This window comes from Botryllus schlosseri, chromosome 9 (assembly GCF_051294905.1).
Source record: "Botryllus schlosseri isolate E-star chromosome 9, Bs_hap1, whole genome shotgun sequence".
Classification (NCBI taxonomy): Eukaryota; Metazoa; Chordata; class Ascidiacea; order Stolidobranchia; family Styelidae; genus Botryllus; species Botryllus schlosseri.
The window spans coordinates 13,747,627-13,768,919 of NC_137244.1; the positions used below are offsets into that span (position 1 = coordinate 13,747,627).

At 41.2% G+C, this 21,293-nt stretch overlaps 1 protein-coding gene across 1 annotated transcript; it reads right to left on the reverse strand.

The window, feature by feature from the left end:
- Positions 1–787: 787 nt before the first annotated feature.
- Positions 788–20,800, reverse strand: LOC145446518 (uncharacterized). Its single transcript, XM_080324839.1, has 6 exons — positions 20,672–20,800; positions 20,484–20,583; positions 8,615–8,808; positions 4,374–4,481; positions 3,887–4,192; positions 788–2,988 (listed from the first exon to the last, which is right to left on the reverse strand). The coding sequence occupies exons 1-6, from the start codon at positions 20,751–20,753 to the stop codon at positions 2,141–2,143; spliced, it is 1,638 nt and encodes a 545-aa protein (XP_080180965.1). The 5' UTR covers positions 20,754–20,800; the 3' UTR covers positions 788–2,140.
- Between the last annotated feature and the right edge of the window lie 493 nt (positions 20,801–21,293).

A 21,293-nucleotide genomic window follows, 5' to 3' on the forward strand; every position in this document is an offset into this window, starting at 1 on the left:
CGCGTTTAGTCGAAATAAGGCGACGCACTAAACAGTAGACCAACGTAGATGATAAGTAGCGTGGAAAAAGTGTACAGGCTCAGGGGGCTGAGGGGGAAGACCCCAGAAGTTGGGTTTATCATCCTGTGGAGGGCCCAAGACCAACGTTTTTTTTAGGAGGGCTGACGAAGTGCTGTTAGGGTCCTGGTGAGGAATGAAGGCTCGGAATAAATCTGAAGTGGGGAATGAAGACAAAAAGGTTGGGAACCAATGTTCTAATGGATCATAGGCCATTTGTTGTCCGTACGAGCCACGTATTCTCACCGACTTTTCACAATTATGAATCATAGACTGAAAGCAGTAAAACCTAATGACGTCAAAATGTTCCTTTTAGTTTTGTGTTCAATTTCACTTGTTTCACTGAGATGCAGTGAATGACAGCGAGTTGAAATTGAAAGACTTTTGAAGGATTCTGCATGTGGCGAGATAGCGCAGTGGTATAATCCGCGGCTGCAACGCCAATGGGTGCGGGTTGCAGTCCGACCGAGGTCGACTTCAGAATTCCAGTACCTAAGTGTTGGAGGTTTACCTAGGCTCCTCTTCGCCAACTCATCCGCGTAAGTGGTGTCTTACAAAAAGCCGTGCTTTAAGTCGGCAGTTACTGAGATTCTTTTGAGAACGAGAAACTCTAAATCAGTGTTTACCAAACTTTTTTGACATACCGCCCCCCCCCCCCCTGGACAACGAGGAAAGTGTCAGCGACCCCTGAATTCCCCTCCACCCACCCCAATGCCTAAATCATAAAACGAAAGTTGTTATGCATTTATTACAGCTAATATTGAGACGCATGAAGTTGGTTTATTATCATCAAGAAATATCACGGGCTTATCACTGACTCCAGACAGTGTTATTTTCACCTTTAACAGGTTTCATCATTTCTAAGAACTGGTAATATTGTACAGACAAATTTGAAAAAATATGCCCGCCAAGTAGAAGCGTTATCGCTTCTCGCAACCAGAACGCCGTGTCGATGGCAACGATCGCAACACTGTTGAAAATCCACGATCGTTTGAAACAGATTAAAATCACGCAAGACAGTTTTTCTAAAAAAGCCTTGTGTCAGTAAGCAATAACTGCTCAAATGCTTCGTAGTTCTCACAGCACACAATGAACTTGGGCAGGATCAACATTGACATGCAACAATGGACTTTTCCGGTACAGCTGAATAAATAGACGGACGATCCTAAATTGCCATGACTGAATCGATTTTTCAATTTTACTGCGTATTTGGCTGCTTTATTTTATCAATCGCTTCAACATTACGCCGCATGTATCTTCTAAACCAGCGGTTCTCAAACTTTTTTAGACATGCCCCCTTTATGATAGATAATTATCCAAAATTAAATTCGGACTAATAATACAGTTGAATAGAATATTCATATTCTATTCAAGAGCAATAACTATGAATTGGAGGTAAATCGCGCGCAGCGCGAAAATTTGTTCATTTGACTGCAGCTTCGTGCCCCCTTCAGATACTTTCACGCCCCCCCTTTGAGAACCCCTGTTCTAAACCTACAACGCCCTCATTTGCTCACAGCGCCCCACTTCCGCCCAATTTTATAGCCAGCGCCTCCCAATCGTCCATTTCAAGGCCAGCGCCCCTTTTACGCTCGTGAACGCCCCCAGGGGGCACTCGCGTACACTTCGAGAACCCCTGCTCTAAATTATCGAGGTTTGCAAACCCAGTACGATCGTGAGCAGAACGTTCACAGCATCCCTAACAATATCAAATGCTCTATGTCGAAATTGGGGGTTTATTATGATAGCTAGTTAATCCCGGTTTTCGGTCTAGGGTACTCCCGTTTACTCAAAATTTGCTTCACGAGTTTCGATCGTTTCAGATTTATCAGCATCTCAATCCAATAGGTTTGGGAGGTTGTATCGGAGCCCTAAATTGGTCTTGACAATAGCCGCGATCATCCGCAGTGCATTCCACATCACAACTTTACCCAGCGTTCGAGATCCTACTGAAAAGTATCATAAGAGTTCAACTCACGCATTTACACTAACGGATTCCTATCAGATGCCAATGTCAGCCATGTAACATATTCAGGAATGTCGAGAAGTGAGCATAGTCCCTATTCGGTAGGCGATTTAAGTATCAAGAGTAAGCTGAATCTCGCCAAGTTCTCTTTTTCTGCGGCTGCTGCGGATATGCGGAATCGTCACTGCTGTAGCAGTTTATTTGTCTTCGATTATGACTTGCAGACCGACTTTGCTTCCCACGAGTTCTGTTTTTACGCCTGTAGTGGTGCCGCGACTCATATTGTTCGCTGTGATCCGAATGTCCTCTCGATGCGTCGTCACTGTACAGTCTATGCGGGGGTGCAACATCAGTAGGCTTTATTGTCTTGGTATCCCTTTGACGCCGTTTGCGTGGTATTCTCTGATGAGAACGGTCTTCATCAAAACTGCTCGAGTCCGATGAGTATCTGCTTCGAACTGGCTCTTTAGGCAAATCTCTTACCCTGCCGCCGTCGAAAGAAGTAACCGGTGCTTGAAAATTTGCTGACGCAGTTTGGTTGAAACCATTTTCTAGCGCTCCCACGTGGTGATTCTGTGGCCTTTCAACTTTGCACGGCAAACCAAGCGGGAAGGGAGACAGCTGGAGTGCGCTCGATTTACTTGTCTCTGGCGAGTCGGCGGTTTTCATAGTCCCGCGGCCAGACTCGCTAGATTGCGATGCGGCCGTCTTGACTTGGCAAACGGTGTCTATTTCGCCGCTGCTTCCCTTTTTCCTGCCCTTCCTGAATCGGCGAAATTGAGAATAGGCGTTCATGATCTTTCCGGATTTGTTTTTGTGGATTTTGTCGTATCCGAATTTCTTCGCCAGGTACAGTAGAAGTGCGATGGCCGCGACGACACCCAGAACCGTGAGTAGTATCCGTATGTCTCGTGGCATTGGCTTCGATCTCTTGGGCGGTAATTCGCGTTTCATGTTGTTGAAGTCTGAATATACATTTACATATATACATTATAAATAAGCAACATATATGCATTTACAGTTTTTATCGCTATTTTCTGATGTCTTTCGCGGTTTTATGTATATTGCCCCGTGGGCGTATCCTGAATGTTACGGTGGGAGCTCTGACGTGCTCTACAACTTGATCTCGGGTTTCAAGTCGCCCACCTATCACACTCAAAATCGCATACATGCATAATCCAGCATGTCATAATTCTAACATGCTTTGTAACCATTATACTAGTGAAAAATTTGTTTTCAGCGCCTGATCTAAGATTGTAAGTTTACGGTGAAACTTTTCTGGTTGAGCGTCGGATTCGTCGTGTTTGGGTTTGAATTGAGGAAGGCGCGACTATTTCCAAAGACCATTCACCCGATAGAGGCAGGATATGCCTGTCAGAAAATATCGTTTATAAATTCAGCATTGGTTGACAATTTGATGTTTTCACGCAATGAAGGTAATTAAGCGAGCAAGCCGTGTTACAGCGACCATTAAACTTGAGCAGTGTTCGAGTCTCATGATAGGTTTATGGTACGATTTTCTATCATTTACTCGCAAACAACGCAGCAGAATATATACAGGGAACACACTGACATCAGAATGAAAGACCTTTCCTCTGCACGCCACGATACGCGGCTTACATTCGACCGCATGCCGCTTCATATGCGCTGGTGTTTTATAACGACCGAAGGTTTTCTGCGCGTAGAAATCTGGAGCTGCGAGATCAGAGCGAATCTTTTACGCGTACAAATTAAAAGTCAAAAAATCAAAACACCGCACGTAATAGAATAAATGCTGGCCGTGTGAAGACATGCTGATGACCACGCCTGTATCCCAAACCTCTACGTGTATAATAATTTGAAGAGAGGAGAATTAATACTTACTGTAGATGTCTGAAGGCGGTCTTGTCGCTTGCCTGGATTCGATTGGTCCCATCCCGTCTCCGAAGTAAGGACGTTCGTCCGTGTCCGGTGGAAGCCCGTTGTTTCTATTTACCCCGTTATTCCTTTCCCGATTCTCCATTTCCGTTCTTCGATTTTTCAGCGCCTGGACGGCGTTGGGATTTTTTTTCTTTTTCGGTTTCTTCTTCTTTTCGAATGGCGCCAGGACTTCGCCAAGCGTTTTAACTGTCGGTGCGGAATCCATATTACGAGATGGCGGGACGTTGCTCGGAAGAAGATTCGAAATATCTGTATTGTATTCAAACTAGGTTAACGATCTAATATTTATTTTCGAACCATTTGAAAAAAAATATTCGAGATTACAAAAGTCTCAACGCGTCATGCGTCAGTAATATGATCATCACCAGCACATTTGAATGATCGAATGAACCCAACTTTAACGAATCGTATGTGTTTGTAAACACGATACCTGGGAAGTACGGACTTTGATCCGTGTACTTGAATCTCGCAGAAAAGCCAACGTAATGCGAGGTACTGGCTGCCGAATTCGAATGTAGATTTAATTTGAAAAAGTTTCCTGAAAACAACAACGGTATCACTACATTAAAGGGCACGAAATTATAGGAGGAAAGTAATTTCTGTACAATGTGGTAATGTGTTTACTGTTTATGGCCCATTAATTAGGAGCCGATTTAAGTAAAATTCGACAGCTTAGTTTTTTAGGGCGAAAATCATAAATTTTGCTGATCCAGAAAAAAACTGCTAATCGGGACACATTTTAGGCGGATATCATAAAGTTAGCTGATCCGGAAGAAGGCTAATCGTGTGCTTAAAAACTGCTAATCTCGACCAGACATGGGGTAATCGCGATTAGTAATCGTAATCGATTACGACGATTACAGCATTTTGAAGTAATCGTAATCGCAATCGATTACATTCGAAAAAAATCCGAAGTAATCGTAATCGACTACTTCCCATATTTAATCGATTTTTTTTTGTGAAAGAACGATTAATTTTTGTTTGTACGAGGACTATGACATAAACTGAATATTCGTGAACAAGAATGAGATAACATACCAGCCCAGCGGTAGCACAAACGTCTGTTTTCAAACGCCACTGACTCATTATTACGTCAGAAGTATTAGCTCCGCTCGTCATTGCGTAAGAAGTATCCACACATAGTAAACAGACATGCGACGGACATTAGTAGTGTGATTGTAAGAACAACCCCTGTGGTGTATATCAGGTTATCAATACATTAGAGAAGCCCCTACCCCGCAGCAGGATATTGATCACCACTCTGCCTATAGTTTCAAATAGTAACTTATGTATTGATGTTTGGTTGTGCTTAGTTAAACGCAGTTTACCGTTGCTGCTTGGCGAGCAGGAGGCCTACGTACGCACGTGCACCTGACGAAGATTCGGAATTTTGTACTCGTCAAATAAAACATTACAGTTTCCACAACGAAGCATTACAAATAAACAGCTGCTGATATATATCATAACCGAGCCGTGCTTAGCCGTTTCTCGTAATGGCAGCTCGCTGTATATGTATTAAGTTGAAGGCAGAATTTTTATGTTCACTATATCTTATTCTCGTATAACTACTTGAAACGGGCGTAAATCGTTATTTCACAGTTCATTACTCAGCATTTGGACCTGCCGTCATAACCATCCGCTTATATAGCTTGACATGTTAGCGTGGGTCTTAGCTAGAATCAGCAATTCAGCCAATTCAGCCACAACAGCAATTCGTCCCCCTGTCCAACCGTTGGTCAATTTTCAAAACTGAATTTCGTCAATAATATTGGTAATTGCATTATATTAATATTCATTTATAACCTCTCTCAGCCCCGAGTGTCAAATTTACCTGTAGAGCTGGGGCACGTAATTCATAATCATAGCATCTGGTATGTTGTTATAATTACTTTATTGTATGTTGCTAATTCGCGACCTCCAGTCTGTTGTATAATCAAAAGATATTGTACTCGCCCAAACGTAGCTGACTAAAAGAATATCTCTCGTGAGACGCACACAAAAATTGCCATGACTTTATTCCTTTGTGGGTGCGCCGGGTGGCATTTGCATTTTGGGCCCAGATTGGAAGGACAGGAGTTATTAGTCACGCCCACCCAGCGCGACTATTGCCAATGGACGAATACCTTAAGTTTCGGCCATGGTATTTCTTTGGTATCACATCCCGTGGAGTTGCGTGTTGGCTGAAACTGCATATGTCTTTTGGTGTGTTGTGGGATCGTGGCGCGGTAATAACCGGATCCGAAATGCCTGTTCCCATAAAATAGCCCATGCATGTTTTTCTTGAGGGGAAGAGGTATGCATTTCAAACCCAGCTATCTACTGGAGCAGGGGTCGCCAACCGTTTTGAAACGAAAAGCTAGTTATTGTGTAGTGTGTAGGCCTACTGATTATTGCGACGACTGATTACCGATTACGGTTGCCACTTAGTCCCGCCGTTTATCCGGGTTCAGTTGGATTTCCTCACTTAGAGTAAGACAATCAGAGCACTGGGCCGGGTTTCCGCCCCTTACCAAGAAAAAAAAAGCTCACTCGCCGGGACTCACACCAGCTCCTCCGGGTTCAGTTGCGTTGCTGCAGTGCGCGCCGAAGCGCCAATCTCCGCGTCGAGACTCGGGAATATTAACTATAGATTCCCGTTGAGCCGCCGCGTGGGCGAAGAGAAGCAATGCCCCGAGTGAATGCGATCGTATGTTCCTTGGGGTCGGTCGACCCATGTTCAACTGCTGCTCATATGAAACCAGCTTCAACTTTCAAATCTCTTATTTGGATATTTGCTACAGCGACCGCGGGCGACTCATTTGGTCTGCGTTAGTGACCCCTGTACTAGAGACATTTGAATCGCAAAGCTCGAAGAACATTTTCAAAGATTAATTAAATTCTCCAAAATACTCTATAATTTATGTTGGTTTACGAAAAACTTTTTAGTCCCCTTCGAGCACGCTCCCCACCCTATTAAGGAATTTGGGATGCGGCAGGTAAAGACCTGGCAATAATGCAAATCGTTGGGTGCAATAAATCATCCACTATAAAGTTGGGCAATTGGTATATTATGACGTAATAAGCAAATGACGCATGATGAAGGAAGAGAGTTGATTAGGCCTTTTCATCGCAATCCTTGTATTGTCTACCAATATATCATTTAAGAAGCAAAACAAATGTAATCGTGAGTAATCGTGATTACTTTTCCAATGTAATCGTAATCGTAATCGACTACTTCCTGATTTTGCTGTAATCGTAATCGTAATCGCGTGATTCCGAAGTAATCGTAATCGCAATCGATTACATTCATGAAGTAATCACCCCATGTCTGATCTCGACGCATAAACTTGGATAAGGTTACGCGCGACGATTATATCGAGGTGTCCTGAGTTTTCAATTGAGATGGTGTTATTTATTGCATCATAATGCCATGACGCGTTTGTGGCTGTCAGTTGTCATCGATTGAATGAAACGGCAGGCTGCTGATAAAGATACTGCGACAGTAATTGGTAGAATTATCATCATCGCGAAATAAAGTCGTGCGTAATCACTAATCAGTAATGTACTGCGATGAAACGCATTATAGAATATTGTTGGATATATCGCTCTGCAATAATGGGTGCGTAGTTCGCCAATTGCCTGATTGTTTATTGAGGCCATCACCCATTACACAATCGTCGCGTCATCATCGGAAATATTGGCGCCTAGGAATGTTACGCAGTGTACGCAGTTTTTATAGATAACTATTCTATAGTTTGTTACGGTTTGTTAAATCATGAGATTAAAACTAACTTTATGCTCTGCGATCAACCTTAATCTTGGGTTGTTAAATCATGACGAACACGATAATCGACTTTATCGATAATCCAACTTTATGATCTCTGCCTTAAATGTTCAATACAACTTGACTTTTATGAAGTCCAACGTAATTGGCTTCCAATATATATGGAAGATGTCGTAAATTCCAGAGCAATCGCTATTTAGTTGATCGATCTGTACTGACGTCTACGTTTACAACGACATTCAATGTGTGACATTGTTAATACTTCCACGCCATGAAGTCTGAGAAATGTACCACCTTGTACCATGGTTTACTAACCACACGAAAATGAAGACATGTCGTGCTCTATCATTATCGTGTTCAAATGCCACACATGATATTGCAAGATATGTAAGCGAGATACCAACCTCGGTATATGATCCCGCATACGTAGAGGCCTGATAGTCATAGCTGTAATGTTCCTATTTGTGGCGTTTAGAATATCTGTCGTGACGTTGGCAACATTTAGCCTTCATGTTGTTTCTGTTGGGAGTCAGGGGATGTCACATTGAAATCTGGTAAAACTCATTTATAACCTTTCGTTGTTGTAGAATGGTTAGTATTTATTTGTGACACTGAATTACACCTTGAAATCTGTTCTAGGAATTCATGGTTCGACAAAAGAGACGAAAGAAACGATGTGTTTGGAATTGAATTGGATTGATTAGTCTTATACAGGGTTCTTGTTAAGTCACAAAGTTTTGCGAAAGATAAGCAGATTATGCAATTTGATAATCCTAATACAGTCCGACAAAAAATATTATTCTGTTTCTGATTCCGCATAAAATCCGATTTCAAGAAGGGTTTCAATTTCAATTTCAATTACTGGCGATGATTTAATGAATAGATTATATTAATAAACATATGCTTACCGGATGATATCAATAGTCTTGGTCTATTAGTCCCACACAGTGTCAGCATAGGCGGTTCAGCTCCGTCACCTTCCCTAAATTCACCGTCTATGATATTTAGCCATTGCCAAATGCACTGGTTCTTCCCGTTTGATGGTGTTAAATATAAACTGGTCAGTTCCAGCTCGACTCTATACTGTGGCGGGGCAGTAATCCTGAAAGTAAGATGAAATATGTATGACTGCTCATTCTTGTGTATCTTTGATTTCTATGCTACTAAAGTCCATACTCGATAAACATCAGTGATACTAAAAGTTCGGTTTACAGGTTATTACAGTACGATCGCATAATTTCACTATATAGTTTGTTTTCTACTTGAGCTTCAGCTCGGTCCAATTCCGTCTTAAGCACCACAAGATAGCGATACAATGAAAGATACCAAGGTGTCCAAACGAATTTAACAATCAATCAATCAAACAATCACCTCGGCATGATGATAAGCAGAAAACGTAAAATGTAAGGCATAAATGTACAAATAAGTTAATGAAGATAAAGCCGCATGTATCGGTATAGGCCTGGGTTCGACAGCCCTCACCGTACAAAGAACCTTCATTTCCAATACATAAACCAAGCGAGAGCTGCAAACTCTGTCTCATTATTACATTACAGGTTACATATTCTCCAGAGTATTTATGAAATCAAAAACTTGACCGGTGATTTGAAACTTCATGTAGCGGTCAGAAATCATATCCGTGGAAACGGTAGTAATTCTCGCGTAATATTAAACCGAACTCTAAACCTTCACGATCACAGCGTACCGAATGGCTGATGTCATCGACGCTAACGCAAGGTACACATCGTATCACGAATAAATCAAAATAAACATATGCAAATCTAAATATTATTTATTTCACGCGAGTGCTTCTGTTTCGCACAATTTCAGCGATATATTCCACGGTAGCCACGAAATCTCGCAACCGTAGACCGCGATTAGCGCGAAAATGTTATTTCTAGTTGAGTTAACTTGAAATAAAAATTATTGTTTTACGACATAATATATAAATTTAGAGGGATGAGTTTTGACCTGTCACAAGCTCTCCCCTCGAATCCGTGAGGTGCGGCTGCGTGCAGTTCAAACTGTAACAGATTTCAGATACCTCCGTGATCTCATCAACTAATTTTCCAAGTCTCCGCGACGCATGTTTGTTTTGTCAACTACATAGGAATTATAGGAACATTAGACCGCTGCAAGTCATTAGTTGCGACTCGCGGGCATAACGCCTGAGAAGTTATTACTGATTTCCAATACGCTAAAATCACTTTGAAAATGCATTGTCGTAAACAAAATCGGGGAATCGCAACAATACTATGCTACAGTCTACTTCCGAATATTATAAAATCAAATATCGCTATCATTTTAAGCATGCCTGGAAGATGATGTTTGGTCATAGCAAAATGAGAAAACACCGTCATTCAAAAAATGAGCAAACGCTGAGATTCTGACGGCTCCGCATGGAATTCAGCCATATTTGGTGGACTACGTCTGTTCAGGCAATCTGACAGTGACATTTGAAAAACAAGATTTGTTAACGGCGGAAATGAACGATAACGTTGTTGAGAAACGAAATAGAAATAAAATAATATAACAGGACTTGACAATTATCATTGACGTTTCATTTCAAAGCTACAAAGAGTCATAGCCGAGACGCGAAAGAGCCACATGTGGCTCCTGAGCCGCGGGTTGCCGACCACTGATATAGGCGAAATCGATACGTCAGATCGTGATCCGCTTACCTCGAGTGCCGGCTAGATTATAACAATTTGCAACAGGGATAGTGCAAACTCCTACAAAGTGCTGTTTCTTGCGGGTACGAATTATTAGAAAAGGTTCACTGCGAACACCAACGTGAACACGAACATATGACGTCATATGACGTCAGAATTCTAATTACAACGCAGATCCACCTATTTTTTCATTCTGCCAGCGTCCCTCCCTGTCTGCAAAACATATTTCGGAGTAGTAGCTTTATGTGAGTGGAAAGATGTCACTCATGACAATGCTACTAGAACGAAATGTCACGTATGCAATGTTATCTGATAATATTTAGTTGGTTAGTTTTTTAGATCAAAGGTTAGCTGTTGGGCACAAAGATACCTTATTCGCACCCCGTATTTTTCGTCTTCTCAGAGAATCATTTGCGCACGGAAAGAACTTGACACCGCGGGACACAAATACCATTTGTAGTTAAGTCGAGAATGACTAAATTGGGTATGCAATTATCACAGCCGCAATAGTGTGATATCTCCAACCAAATTCTCCTGATTAAGTACAATTTCTTGCTATGCTAGACTAATAATAGTTTCGTGATTATGTTTTATTCTTGCAGTCACGGCTAAGCAGAGAGTGATTGTTACCATTCAAAGACTTTCGATCGAAGATCATAACATTACTGCAAAATATTTCTGTTTCGCAAACTGTTCACATTGTCGATTTGAACCTTCTAAGGCAGGGGCGGGCAACATACGGACGCGGGCCGGATCCGGCCCGCCACGGGATTTCGAGCAGCCTGCAGACAGTTTCTACCCTGAAAGTGAAATTCTACTCTGAAGGTATTGAGAAATTTTATGCGTCACAGAATGAATCCTAGTTTGCCAACCTAAGAGAGATGGTAATGAAGCTACTACGCAGTGGCAACTCGTCCTATAGGGCAACTGGGGCATTGCCCCACCAAAAATTCTGTTCAATAACAATACTTTACCATTTATAGACGCACAGCAATCTATATATACCGAAATCACAGCGAAAATCGTATTCTTCTTGTCCTTTCGCTTTTAAATGCCCATATATAGCGAAGTCTCTGCGAAAATCGAATTCTCTTCCGTGTTTTGGCATTGCGAATGCTTAGCCGGGGCATGCCCCGGTAGCGCTCATAACAAGCTTTCACTGTCTATTCTCTCAAAGCCGCGCACAATAAAGAAACAGTGATTTACTCTCTCCTATTCATAAAATTACCGAGCAGGTGGGGCAACATAGCCTGGTTGCCCTTAAGGTGTGATGTAACAATCGTATCTATATCTGAACTCGGTTACCGTCATATGCATTTAGTCGACACCGTCATATGCATTTAGTCGACCTTTGCAGGTATAGGTCGATTTTGCTGGTGTTTCACACCATGATAATTCTTGAAACTTGGTATGTCATGTCGTGATGGTGGTATTTAACACTGTCCCAAGTTTCAGGGTTTCTACTTAAAGTTTAGGGTAGTAATTCCGTTTCCGAAGTTGAGTGTGTGCTGATCCGTCATGTATCGCAAACAGATTTTACTCAAAAGCCGGTATTCATATCCATTGATTTCGACGACGTTCCATACCGAGATCGGTCATGTCAATTTGGTACGGTAAGTCTTAAAATGTTAGTATCGAACGCTGTATACCAAGTTTCAAGTTTGTCACTGAACTATGTTAGTGGTAATTTCGTTTCCTAAGTCTAGTGAGAGCTGACTCGTCATTTATCGCAAACATATTTTACGCAAAGCCGGTATTGGTCTCCATTGATTTTAACGATGCTCCTTACCTAGATCCGTCATGAGCTTTTGTGTGGTATGTCTTGATTTTAGTATCGAACGCTGTGCCAAGTCTCAAGGTTGGCACTCAATGATTAGGGCAGCAATTTCGTTATCAAGGTCGAGTATGGTAGAGATGTGCGCTGATCTGACACTTAACCTACCTAACGCATTGCGGATTTCAGGCAAAAGCCGCTGTATCTGTGTTAACGCTAACTGTGTTCCATACTGAGATAGGTGATGAGATTATGATATCATGAAACAGTTTACTAACATCCTCGGTTTGCATTCAAATATTTACTTTTATTTTATATTCTCCAATGTCAATTTCACTGTGAATTTGAGGCCTTCAAGCCATTTGCTTACAATTACGAGCCCTGTCAAGCGCGATAGCTGTTTCGTTTTCGATGGCGGCTAACAGCTGATCGCTTGATCAGCCTATTCCTCAGTAAATTTTAGCAAATTCGGTGTTGGTCTGTTCGTATTAATTTTGACAGTGAACCATACCGAAAACGGTCATGAGGCTACTTCTCGATGATTTCATGTAACAGTGTACCAAGTTTTCGGCTTTCATCCACGTATTTGTTCGGTAATATATTTTCCAAAGGCGATTTTGCAGCAGACATAGACGCTATAGACCGTAAGCCGTATGTGTCGTGTGACAGTCTCAAGCCTCAAGACCAAAATCTCCTATGCTGTACCAGGACCGAATTTCCGAGGCTGCTATCCGTAGTTCTTCAGAATTATGTTTTAGATTCAATGACATGGCCATTTGGCCAATCTATGAGATAACAATTGCGTATGTGTCCGAACTCTTTGACCTTTCCAGTTAGGCTTACGCGATCTCTCGAGTTATAGTAATTTCCATTTCTGCAGATAATTAGCCAGGTATAGTGCGAACATGAACCGTATCGAATCTTTGTTCCGTACGCCGTTTACGCAGTTACCACACTTCAAGTCACAGCTCACAGGCAGACCTCTCGCGGCACATACGTTAAAATCACTGTTGTCGGGAAGTTCGTGTTACTATAGTGTTACCGCACCCCCAAGTTACTTGTTTACGTTGGAAAACGCCATTGTGACGTCATCTTGACAAAAAGTCGCTTGCAGCCCATGCCCCACCACCCGATATTGTCACGAGCCGCCACTGCTACTACTAGCAAACATTTTCGACAATGAATATTGAACATTAACAAAACAATAAGGCTGCGTTCCAATATAAACGATGTTCACGTGCACTCGTGCAGTCTTTACTAAGGATTTCTACATCCAGCAGACATGCAGCCAGAGTTCAAAGAGCTAGTTGACAACTTTGATCGACCAGAGATGTCTGATTGACTTCAATAGCTATTGAAGTACATTGGGGTATAATATTCATTAAATACTGTTTTTGGTCTCTATGCTTTAACTTAAAGGTTACATTAAATACAATTTATTCCTTGTATAGCTGGATAAATACGCGATTAATGTTTTAATCCTGTAATCTGACTCGCCAAGTACTTCATTTTCCCATATAAGGCCCGCCGACCAGAGAGGTTCCTGTTTTAAGGTCTGTTCGCGAGGCAAACCTCCGAAATATACGGTATATACCGTATTCCCTAACTTCGTTCAGTGACTATCTTTATCGGAATCGATTTGTGCTGCGGACTACATAGAATATGTACACTCTACAGTGTACAGTGTAGAATGGCTTCTATATATAAACTGATGAATCGCAATAGCAAAAATAAAACGACATGGCAAACATAAAGACATTGCAACGATATAATGCGCAATAATTGGAAGTAGCTACTTAGGACTAAATAGTCTTGCGAGCTATCTAGCCTTCTCGTCAGGCGTTGTATTGTGCATACACAATAGTCGAACTATACATAAAACTATTCCAAGTCCTCAATCAAAATTTCACGGGGTGGTCTCACTCCTAATTGCTTTTTGCTGATCGCCGAGATATATTCGCGTATTATATTGTCCGATAAGTAGCCTAACTCTAACGCAGAGGTCTCAAACTCAAATGTACTCGCGGGCCAATTTCCAGTTTTTTATGACGCCGCGGGCCGCAGCATCAATAATAGGGATATTCTGCATAATTTCCCAGTAGGCCGTATTTGACGGAAGCTTGCGGACAGGCATTCCATAAACATCGTGAAAATGTAATTTACTATTGTACTATTCACGCTTGACACGGGAAAAATCACATTTTCAAATATTTAAATAAAATTGCTTTGTGCCGGGCATAATTTGTTAAAATAATGAGTTATAGACATCATACGAAAGGATGCATCATGACATAGTCAAACTGTCGGGTTATAATATTGCAGCTAGGTGGACCCTTGACGTGCCACAATTTTATGTAGAATATTTTAAATCTACTGAAGATTGATCTGATACCAGAGCATTTGAGCGGTGTAACCTAATCCTGGTTTTGATGTAGTCGTGATAAGTATGCTATTGTTACTGTCATTGCCATAGTCAAATTAAATCCGCATTAGATTTCTCCTTCGATTATTATTGGAACATGTCAATAACAACTTAAACATAATCATTATTGAGCCATAGTAATAGCATTGTTTCTTAACTTTAGCGATCGTATCCCTCGTGCTTCCAATAAGATTTCTCGTAGCCCCTGTTCATTTTCAACACAATTTCTAATGGTAGGGCCTATACATATATACTAGGGTTGTCCAAAATTTGGAAAATCTTACAAATCCTCCGTTGTAATGTCTTATTCTATAGATTATTGATAAAAAACGACAATGTGCCTAAAAGAAGCTCACAGGAAGGCCGTTAAGATTTCGTGCAAAGCGTTTGAAAATAGCTGCCGAAGAATGGGCGTGCCAACGACCATAGAACGGCGAGAAGACTAGTAACCACGAAACCACGGCTCTTGATTGGCTAACCGGCTATGCTTCAATGACTACGACAGCAGCAGCTTGCTGATTAGGTGATCAAGGAGTCTGCTACGGTGCTACCGGCGGCGATTCTGAAAGCGCATTGTATGTAGGTTGACAGATAATGATTTAGGATTGATTGAGGGTATGTTGAGGTACGAAATACATGATGAACAAACTACAGCTGCTTCACAAAAACGTCTAAAGCATGACCGCTTTATTGTGAAGGAAACCGCCGTAGCCTATATGTCTTGTTTTCAACGAGAGAAAGCATAGACGCTTACGCAAGTGGCGATGGATTCCTAGTTCCAGAAAGGACATATCATTATTGAATATAATATAAAGCTTAACAATGACACTATAATTTGTGTGATCTTATTGGGCTCAGGTTGTAGTACATATAGTTGAAGTTTTCATAGCTCTAAGGATAGGCTGAATCAGCGGATTATGCTTGGCACTTATCAGATGTACATTAAATTGCATTCACTTGCAAGTGTTTTAAACGTCCTTAATGATGACAAAGAAAAGAGGTGTAAAAGTAAGCACATACTATGCTGGATATGATATATCAAAGTCCTTGATGATCGCGCAGAAAGAGGTGTAATGGTGAGCACAGACTATGCTGCATAGTGCATAGTATCCAGCATAGTTTGGATATCATATCAAGCATAGTCTGTGCTTACTCTACACCTCGTTTCTGCGGCATCATTAGGGACTTTGAAAACACTTACAAGTGAATTCAATATGCTGTAAACATCTGATAAGTGCCAAGCATAACCGTCTGATTCAGCCTATACCTAGAGCATTCAAAACTTCAACTATGTACTACAACCTGAGCCCGATAAGATCACACACATTATAGTGTCATTGTTAAGCTTTATATTTGTATTCAATAATGATATATCCTTTCTGAATTAGGAATCCGTCGCCACTTGCATAAGCGCCGATGCTTTCCCTCGTTGAAAGCAAGGCATATAGGCTACAGCGGTTTCCTTCACAATAAAGCGATCATGCTCTAGAGCAGGGCTGGCCAACCTTTTCAGCCAAAGGGCCACATTCGATTGACGAACTCTTGCGCGGGCTACTATCCGCGCGAAGCGCGAAAGTTTTTTGAAGTTCGTAGGTCAATAATATTGTTACTTGACTATATAGCGGGCCTGCTGTATATCGTTGGGATAAGTTTGCGAGGGCTGGGCTATTCGGCGCATGGACATATCGATATCGAAAGCTGCGACCAACATGCGTTAATCATTTCGTGCCTATAGGTTTCATAGTCGACGGTCTTACTGCGAGCGCAAACGCAAGGTCGCATATGTTGAACGACACTTTGTCTCGTTATCGCGAATATAGTTAGACTCAATCTGATACATTGGGTGTTCTTCAATTTTCACGAAAGGGCAACAATTTTAAAAACAAGAAATCGAGTGACAACATATTGCGCTGAGCTTGTAGAATTTTTTGACCTTTTATAAATCTATCGCAAATTATTCTACTTTACTGTAGTGTACGAAGATATAGGCTACCAATATGTGAATGGTTGATGGATCTGTCAATGAGTCGAAACTGATTTTTTATTCATCACATCTCAAATGTTGCGGCCAGACTAATAAAATTTTTGGTAGGCCTTGCAAGTTCACAATCTGTGCAATCCATTTTTGATGATATTAGAAATTTCGGAAATTACCTCGCGGGCCACTCAAAACCTTCTCGCGGGCCACGGGTTGGCCGGCCCTGCTTTAGAGTTTAGACGTTTTGGTGAAGCAGCTGTCGTTTGTTCATGATGTATTTCGTACCTCAACATACCCTCAATCAATCCTAAATCATTATCTGTCAACCTACATACAATGTGCTTTCAGAATCACCGCCGGTAGCAGACTCCTTGCTCACCTGCTGTCGTGGTTATTGAAGCATAGCTGATTAGCCAATCAAGAGCCGTGATTTCGTGGTTACTAGTCTTCTCGCCGTTCTATGGTCGGTGGCTCGCCCATTCTTCGGCAGCTACTTTCAAACGCTTTGCACGAAATCTTAACGGCCTTCCTGTGAGCTTCTTTTAGGCCCAGTGTCGTTTTTTATCAATAATATATAGAATAAGACATTACAACGGAGGATTTGTAAGATTTTCCAAATTTTAGACAACCCTAATATATACCCATATTAAAATCAGAAAGCACATTCACATAAAATTGGTGTTACAGATGTGGAGCGTACTACTAACTTACTCGTCAGTCGTCACCAATAATAACATGGATAAAGAGAACAGACAACACCCAGCAGCATGTTGCAACTATACGTCACGGGGGTCTCACAATACCGATGGTTGCCATACTGACCTGATAAGATAGCTAAATACCATACGCAACGAAAGCTACGACCTTTAGATATATTGCTATTGCCCATGACAGTTTCATAGATTGTTGCGTCCGTAGGATTACCAAGTCACCGTTCCGAGTCGCAAGTCCTTAGGTGATTTTAACGTTTGCCCGACTCAACTCGACTCCGTTTTATTTCTTAATCACCCAGTCAATTCGAAATCGAGTAATTTTACGAAAGGTCGCACCAAACCAAATCAGAATTTTCAGTCACAAATCATCAATGGGTCATGTTTTATCATCATGAACTAGAAATGTAATAGCTGATCTTCTACCGCATGGTAGCTTTTAAAAGTGATGTGATAGAGTAGTTTGTTAAGATTTCAGTGGTTTTTATAGTAGTTTCAAGGTGAACTTCAAGTTTTTATATCTAAAAGAGATATGTGGCACCTGAATATATTGTCGAATACTTGAAATTTCTTGATGCCGTCGCGGGCCGCACAAAATGTTATCGAGGGCCGCGTGTTTGAGACCTCTGCTCTAACGTATACAATACACGTACGTACAGTCGTACATCCACATCTCGAGACGACCATTGCCTAACCCTGCACTTGCAAGCATCGCTATTTTCCGTGTATACATCGAACAGTATTGATACAATTCCTGACATTCGCGGCGATGACAGTACAAAGTACTAATTATCGTATAACCTTTACGATGATTGCTATAAAGCCTCGCTCTAACTTGCCCGATTGTTCCGTCTAAAGACGAATTGTAGTCTGACAAGATACGGACATGCCCTCCGGTACATAAACTATATTTTATCCTTCGTGCTTCACTTTGTTACCGAGAACTCAAAATGATCGCGCCTTATCAGACATTTGCTACCAGGAAATATCGTCGGTCCTTGCGCTTCACTGTTTATTTACGATGATGCGGGGTAGATGTGTATATCTGATATATACTTTTCGTATGACGAGGTAAAGTCTCAATCGTATCCATCCTCATATATGTTGGGTTGCATTTCAAACAAATGGTTGTTTGTTTTAAACAAAGACCTTGTGGTATGATCCTACGGACGATATAGCCGACGACGCATATGGTATGGAATGGTCGGAATCCTCGAAATAATCGGCTCAATAGTTATAGTAGGTAGACATAGATCATTGGTACGGAATGAATGTTCTGATGATGATGACCGTTGACCGTAAAAAACACCGCATGAACATGCAGTCCTGGTTAATAATATTTTGGGCCCGTATCTAACAGGGGTTGGAAGCCTACTAAAAAAAGTCAGCTTGCCCATACGTACGGCCTCTTTTGGAAGCTGATTACTTTCAACAACTTCTCGATCCCAGAATAAAGGCAAACGGCCGCTAGGTTTAGAACCATTGTCTTTGATTAAAGCATCCAAACGGTCTTAACCAATGCTAGCAATATACCGTTATCTTACAATTGCGATTACAATTAGACTTATTTCAGTAAATATTAGATATTTTGATTTATTTTTGATGCATTTTTGCGAGGTGGTGTTCCTCGTATTAAAATTAATAGACGACCCACTGAATCGCGCACAGCGCGAAGAAAAATCTCAACTACCGTATAGATTTGCTCAAAAACTATATTGTTCGTTGATTCACGAAAACATTTTGAGCCTACAAAATTACAGACATTTAAGTCATATTTTAGAATTTCCTCCCGGACGCAGTTTTTTCACCAAAATTCCGGATGTGTCCGAGAAAATCTGGATGTATGGCAATTGGCAACCCAACATTAAAGACAATTTCGGCGTTTTTTGACCGTGGCTATTTCTTTGCATTTTGTGACAATTTTGAGGGTTGATCACGAATTCACATCAATGTCGTTACGTTCATAGGTTTGTGTTATGTTTTTTCTAAGATACTGTGATGTGACTAATCGAGGTTTCAAGGCACCCGTGGTGGATAGAAATTATCGAAACTATAATTCTTGTTGATGATAATATAACTCATATTAAATAGGGGTATAATTTTAGTATGCGAAAAAAACCGTCTCTCACTATTCGATTTCAATCATTGCAATTACTACACGATCCAGATTAAAGTATACTCAAATCAATATGCCCGGCCTTAGTCATCAGTCATTTTGCGTTGTCGTGAAGATGCATCTTGCAATTTCCAAATTAGCCCATCTTCGTACGAAATGTATTCGACATCAACGACCAGCTCTACTTTGTAAATCTACTTACTTGAGTACTTTTCAAAACAGTTATTTTTTACTTCTACCTGAAGCAGGATTGGCATGTCTTGGACATAGCTACTTCTACATCGTAGCAATCCATGGTATTACTTTTACTTGAGTAGCTAGGATGACTACCGTGACCACCTCTTACATCAACTGTCTTATCTGGATGTCCGGTCAAATCACGCGCAAAATACGATGATTATGCACCCCAACGTTACGATTCGTCTATAAACCATATGTCCTCTTTTAAAGGGATTTGTCCTCTTTTCTCAAAAAACCCTAAATTTCCTCCGAGGACGCCCAAATACCCTCTTTTTTCGCAAATCGTCCTCTTTGCGAGTGTGTGTTAGGCCATGACATAGAGACAACTAAAAGGGTAATATCGACAGAAAATACACGTGAAAACTGTTTTTGTATGACTAAAAAACACAACGTTAATTAGCCGTGGAAACCCGTTTTTGGGAACCGGTTCGGAAAACCGACCTTTTTCAACCCCAGACCGATCACCATTTTCCGTAAAAATCTCCCGTTTTGTCTGTTAATATCACTTGTAATACGTGTCCTCTTCCCGGAATCTCAAAATATGCTAACCCTAATACTATATATATATTCCACTTGGCACTGGGTATAGCTGTATTGTTTGTTGGAATTAGAATCCGATATGGGACTGATGGGACTGCGAAACGCGTATGTTGTTACCACATTAACCTACTTCCGATCCCATCTCACGAGTTGGAGGGTTGTCTTGGTTCCACCTCGCCATCTTATCCGCCTAAGAGGTGTCTATAAAGAGACTAGAAGTGGGCCGTGCTAAGTGGGCAGATACGGAATAATAAAGAATGTCGGCCTGGTGTAAATGACCATTGCAGTCGAAAAACACCGTGAACAGAAGAAAACAACTACTTACTTCCAAGAACATTGAGTTTGCGGAGGAAATTTCTTTGGAAAAGCTGGACTGCTAACGCTACTCCAGGTTGGAAGGGCTGGTATATTATTGTAGTTGCAACCTGGAGGTATAAAAAGTATGTGACTACTCTTGGATTTTGTATTCAAAATATACAGAGCTCATGCATAGGCGCTAAAATGTTTACTCACTTTTGCAAACTGAGATATCGAATGTACATCCCGCCAGTAAAAGGAAACTCAGTGTTACCGTCAAAATCCAACCTGACGTCATCACTACTTTACTCACTAATTTTTGACTGAAAATGGGGGTAAGATGAACATGGTAATCCATCAATGTCATGACATTGCATCAAATATATTTATTTAGTTGACTTATGGTCCCATTAGGAATGGTGCGAACACGGATAACGTTCTGGTTCGTGCGAACACGAACTTTCTATAAGAAGTTCGCTGTGAACTCGAACGTAACACGACACTATGGGAATTATGTTGGCAATTACAAACATGTGCGTGCCTCTGCTGCGACTCTTCGTAGCTTTGAAACGAAACATTGGTAAATAATTGTCAAGAAATATTATTTTACTTTAATAATGTGTCTATTCTCAGACGCGTTATTTTTCTATAAGGCAGTGCCTATAATTTCTACGCACACTGACGGTGACTGAATCTCAACCGGCAAAATCAGAGTCGTCTCAATCTGAGAGTTTGGTCATTTCTTGAGATAATAGTATTTACGATGGCAAATTGCGGCACTTTGCCTTGACTAAACATCGTCTTCCAGGCATGCTCCAAAGGATATAAATCCTCATTC

What these genes read in the sequence shown, in the direction of transcription:
- LOC145446518 (XM_080324839.1), bottom strand. Translation starts at nt 20,753, where the DNA reads ATGACGTCAGGTTGGATTTTGACGGTAACACTGAGTTTCCTTTTACTG. An exon ending in AAGACTATTGATATCATCCG is followed by an intron (nt 4,482 to 8,614) that starts GTAAGCATATGT and finishes TGTTGTTTTCAG; the next exon opens with GAAACTTTTTCAAATTAAAT. An exon ending in ACCGCCTTCAGACATCTACA is followed by an intron (nt 2,989 to 3,886) that starts GTAAGTATTAAT and finishes ATGTATATTCAG; the next exon opens with ACTTCAACAACATGAAACGC.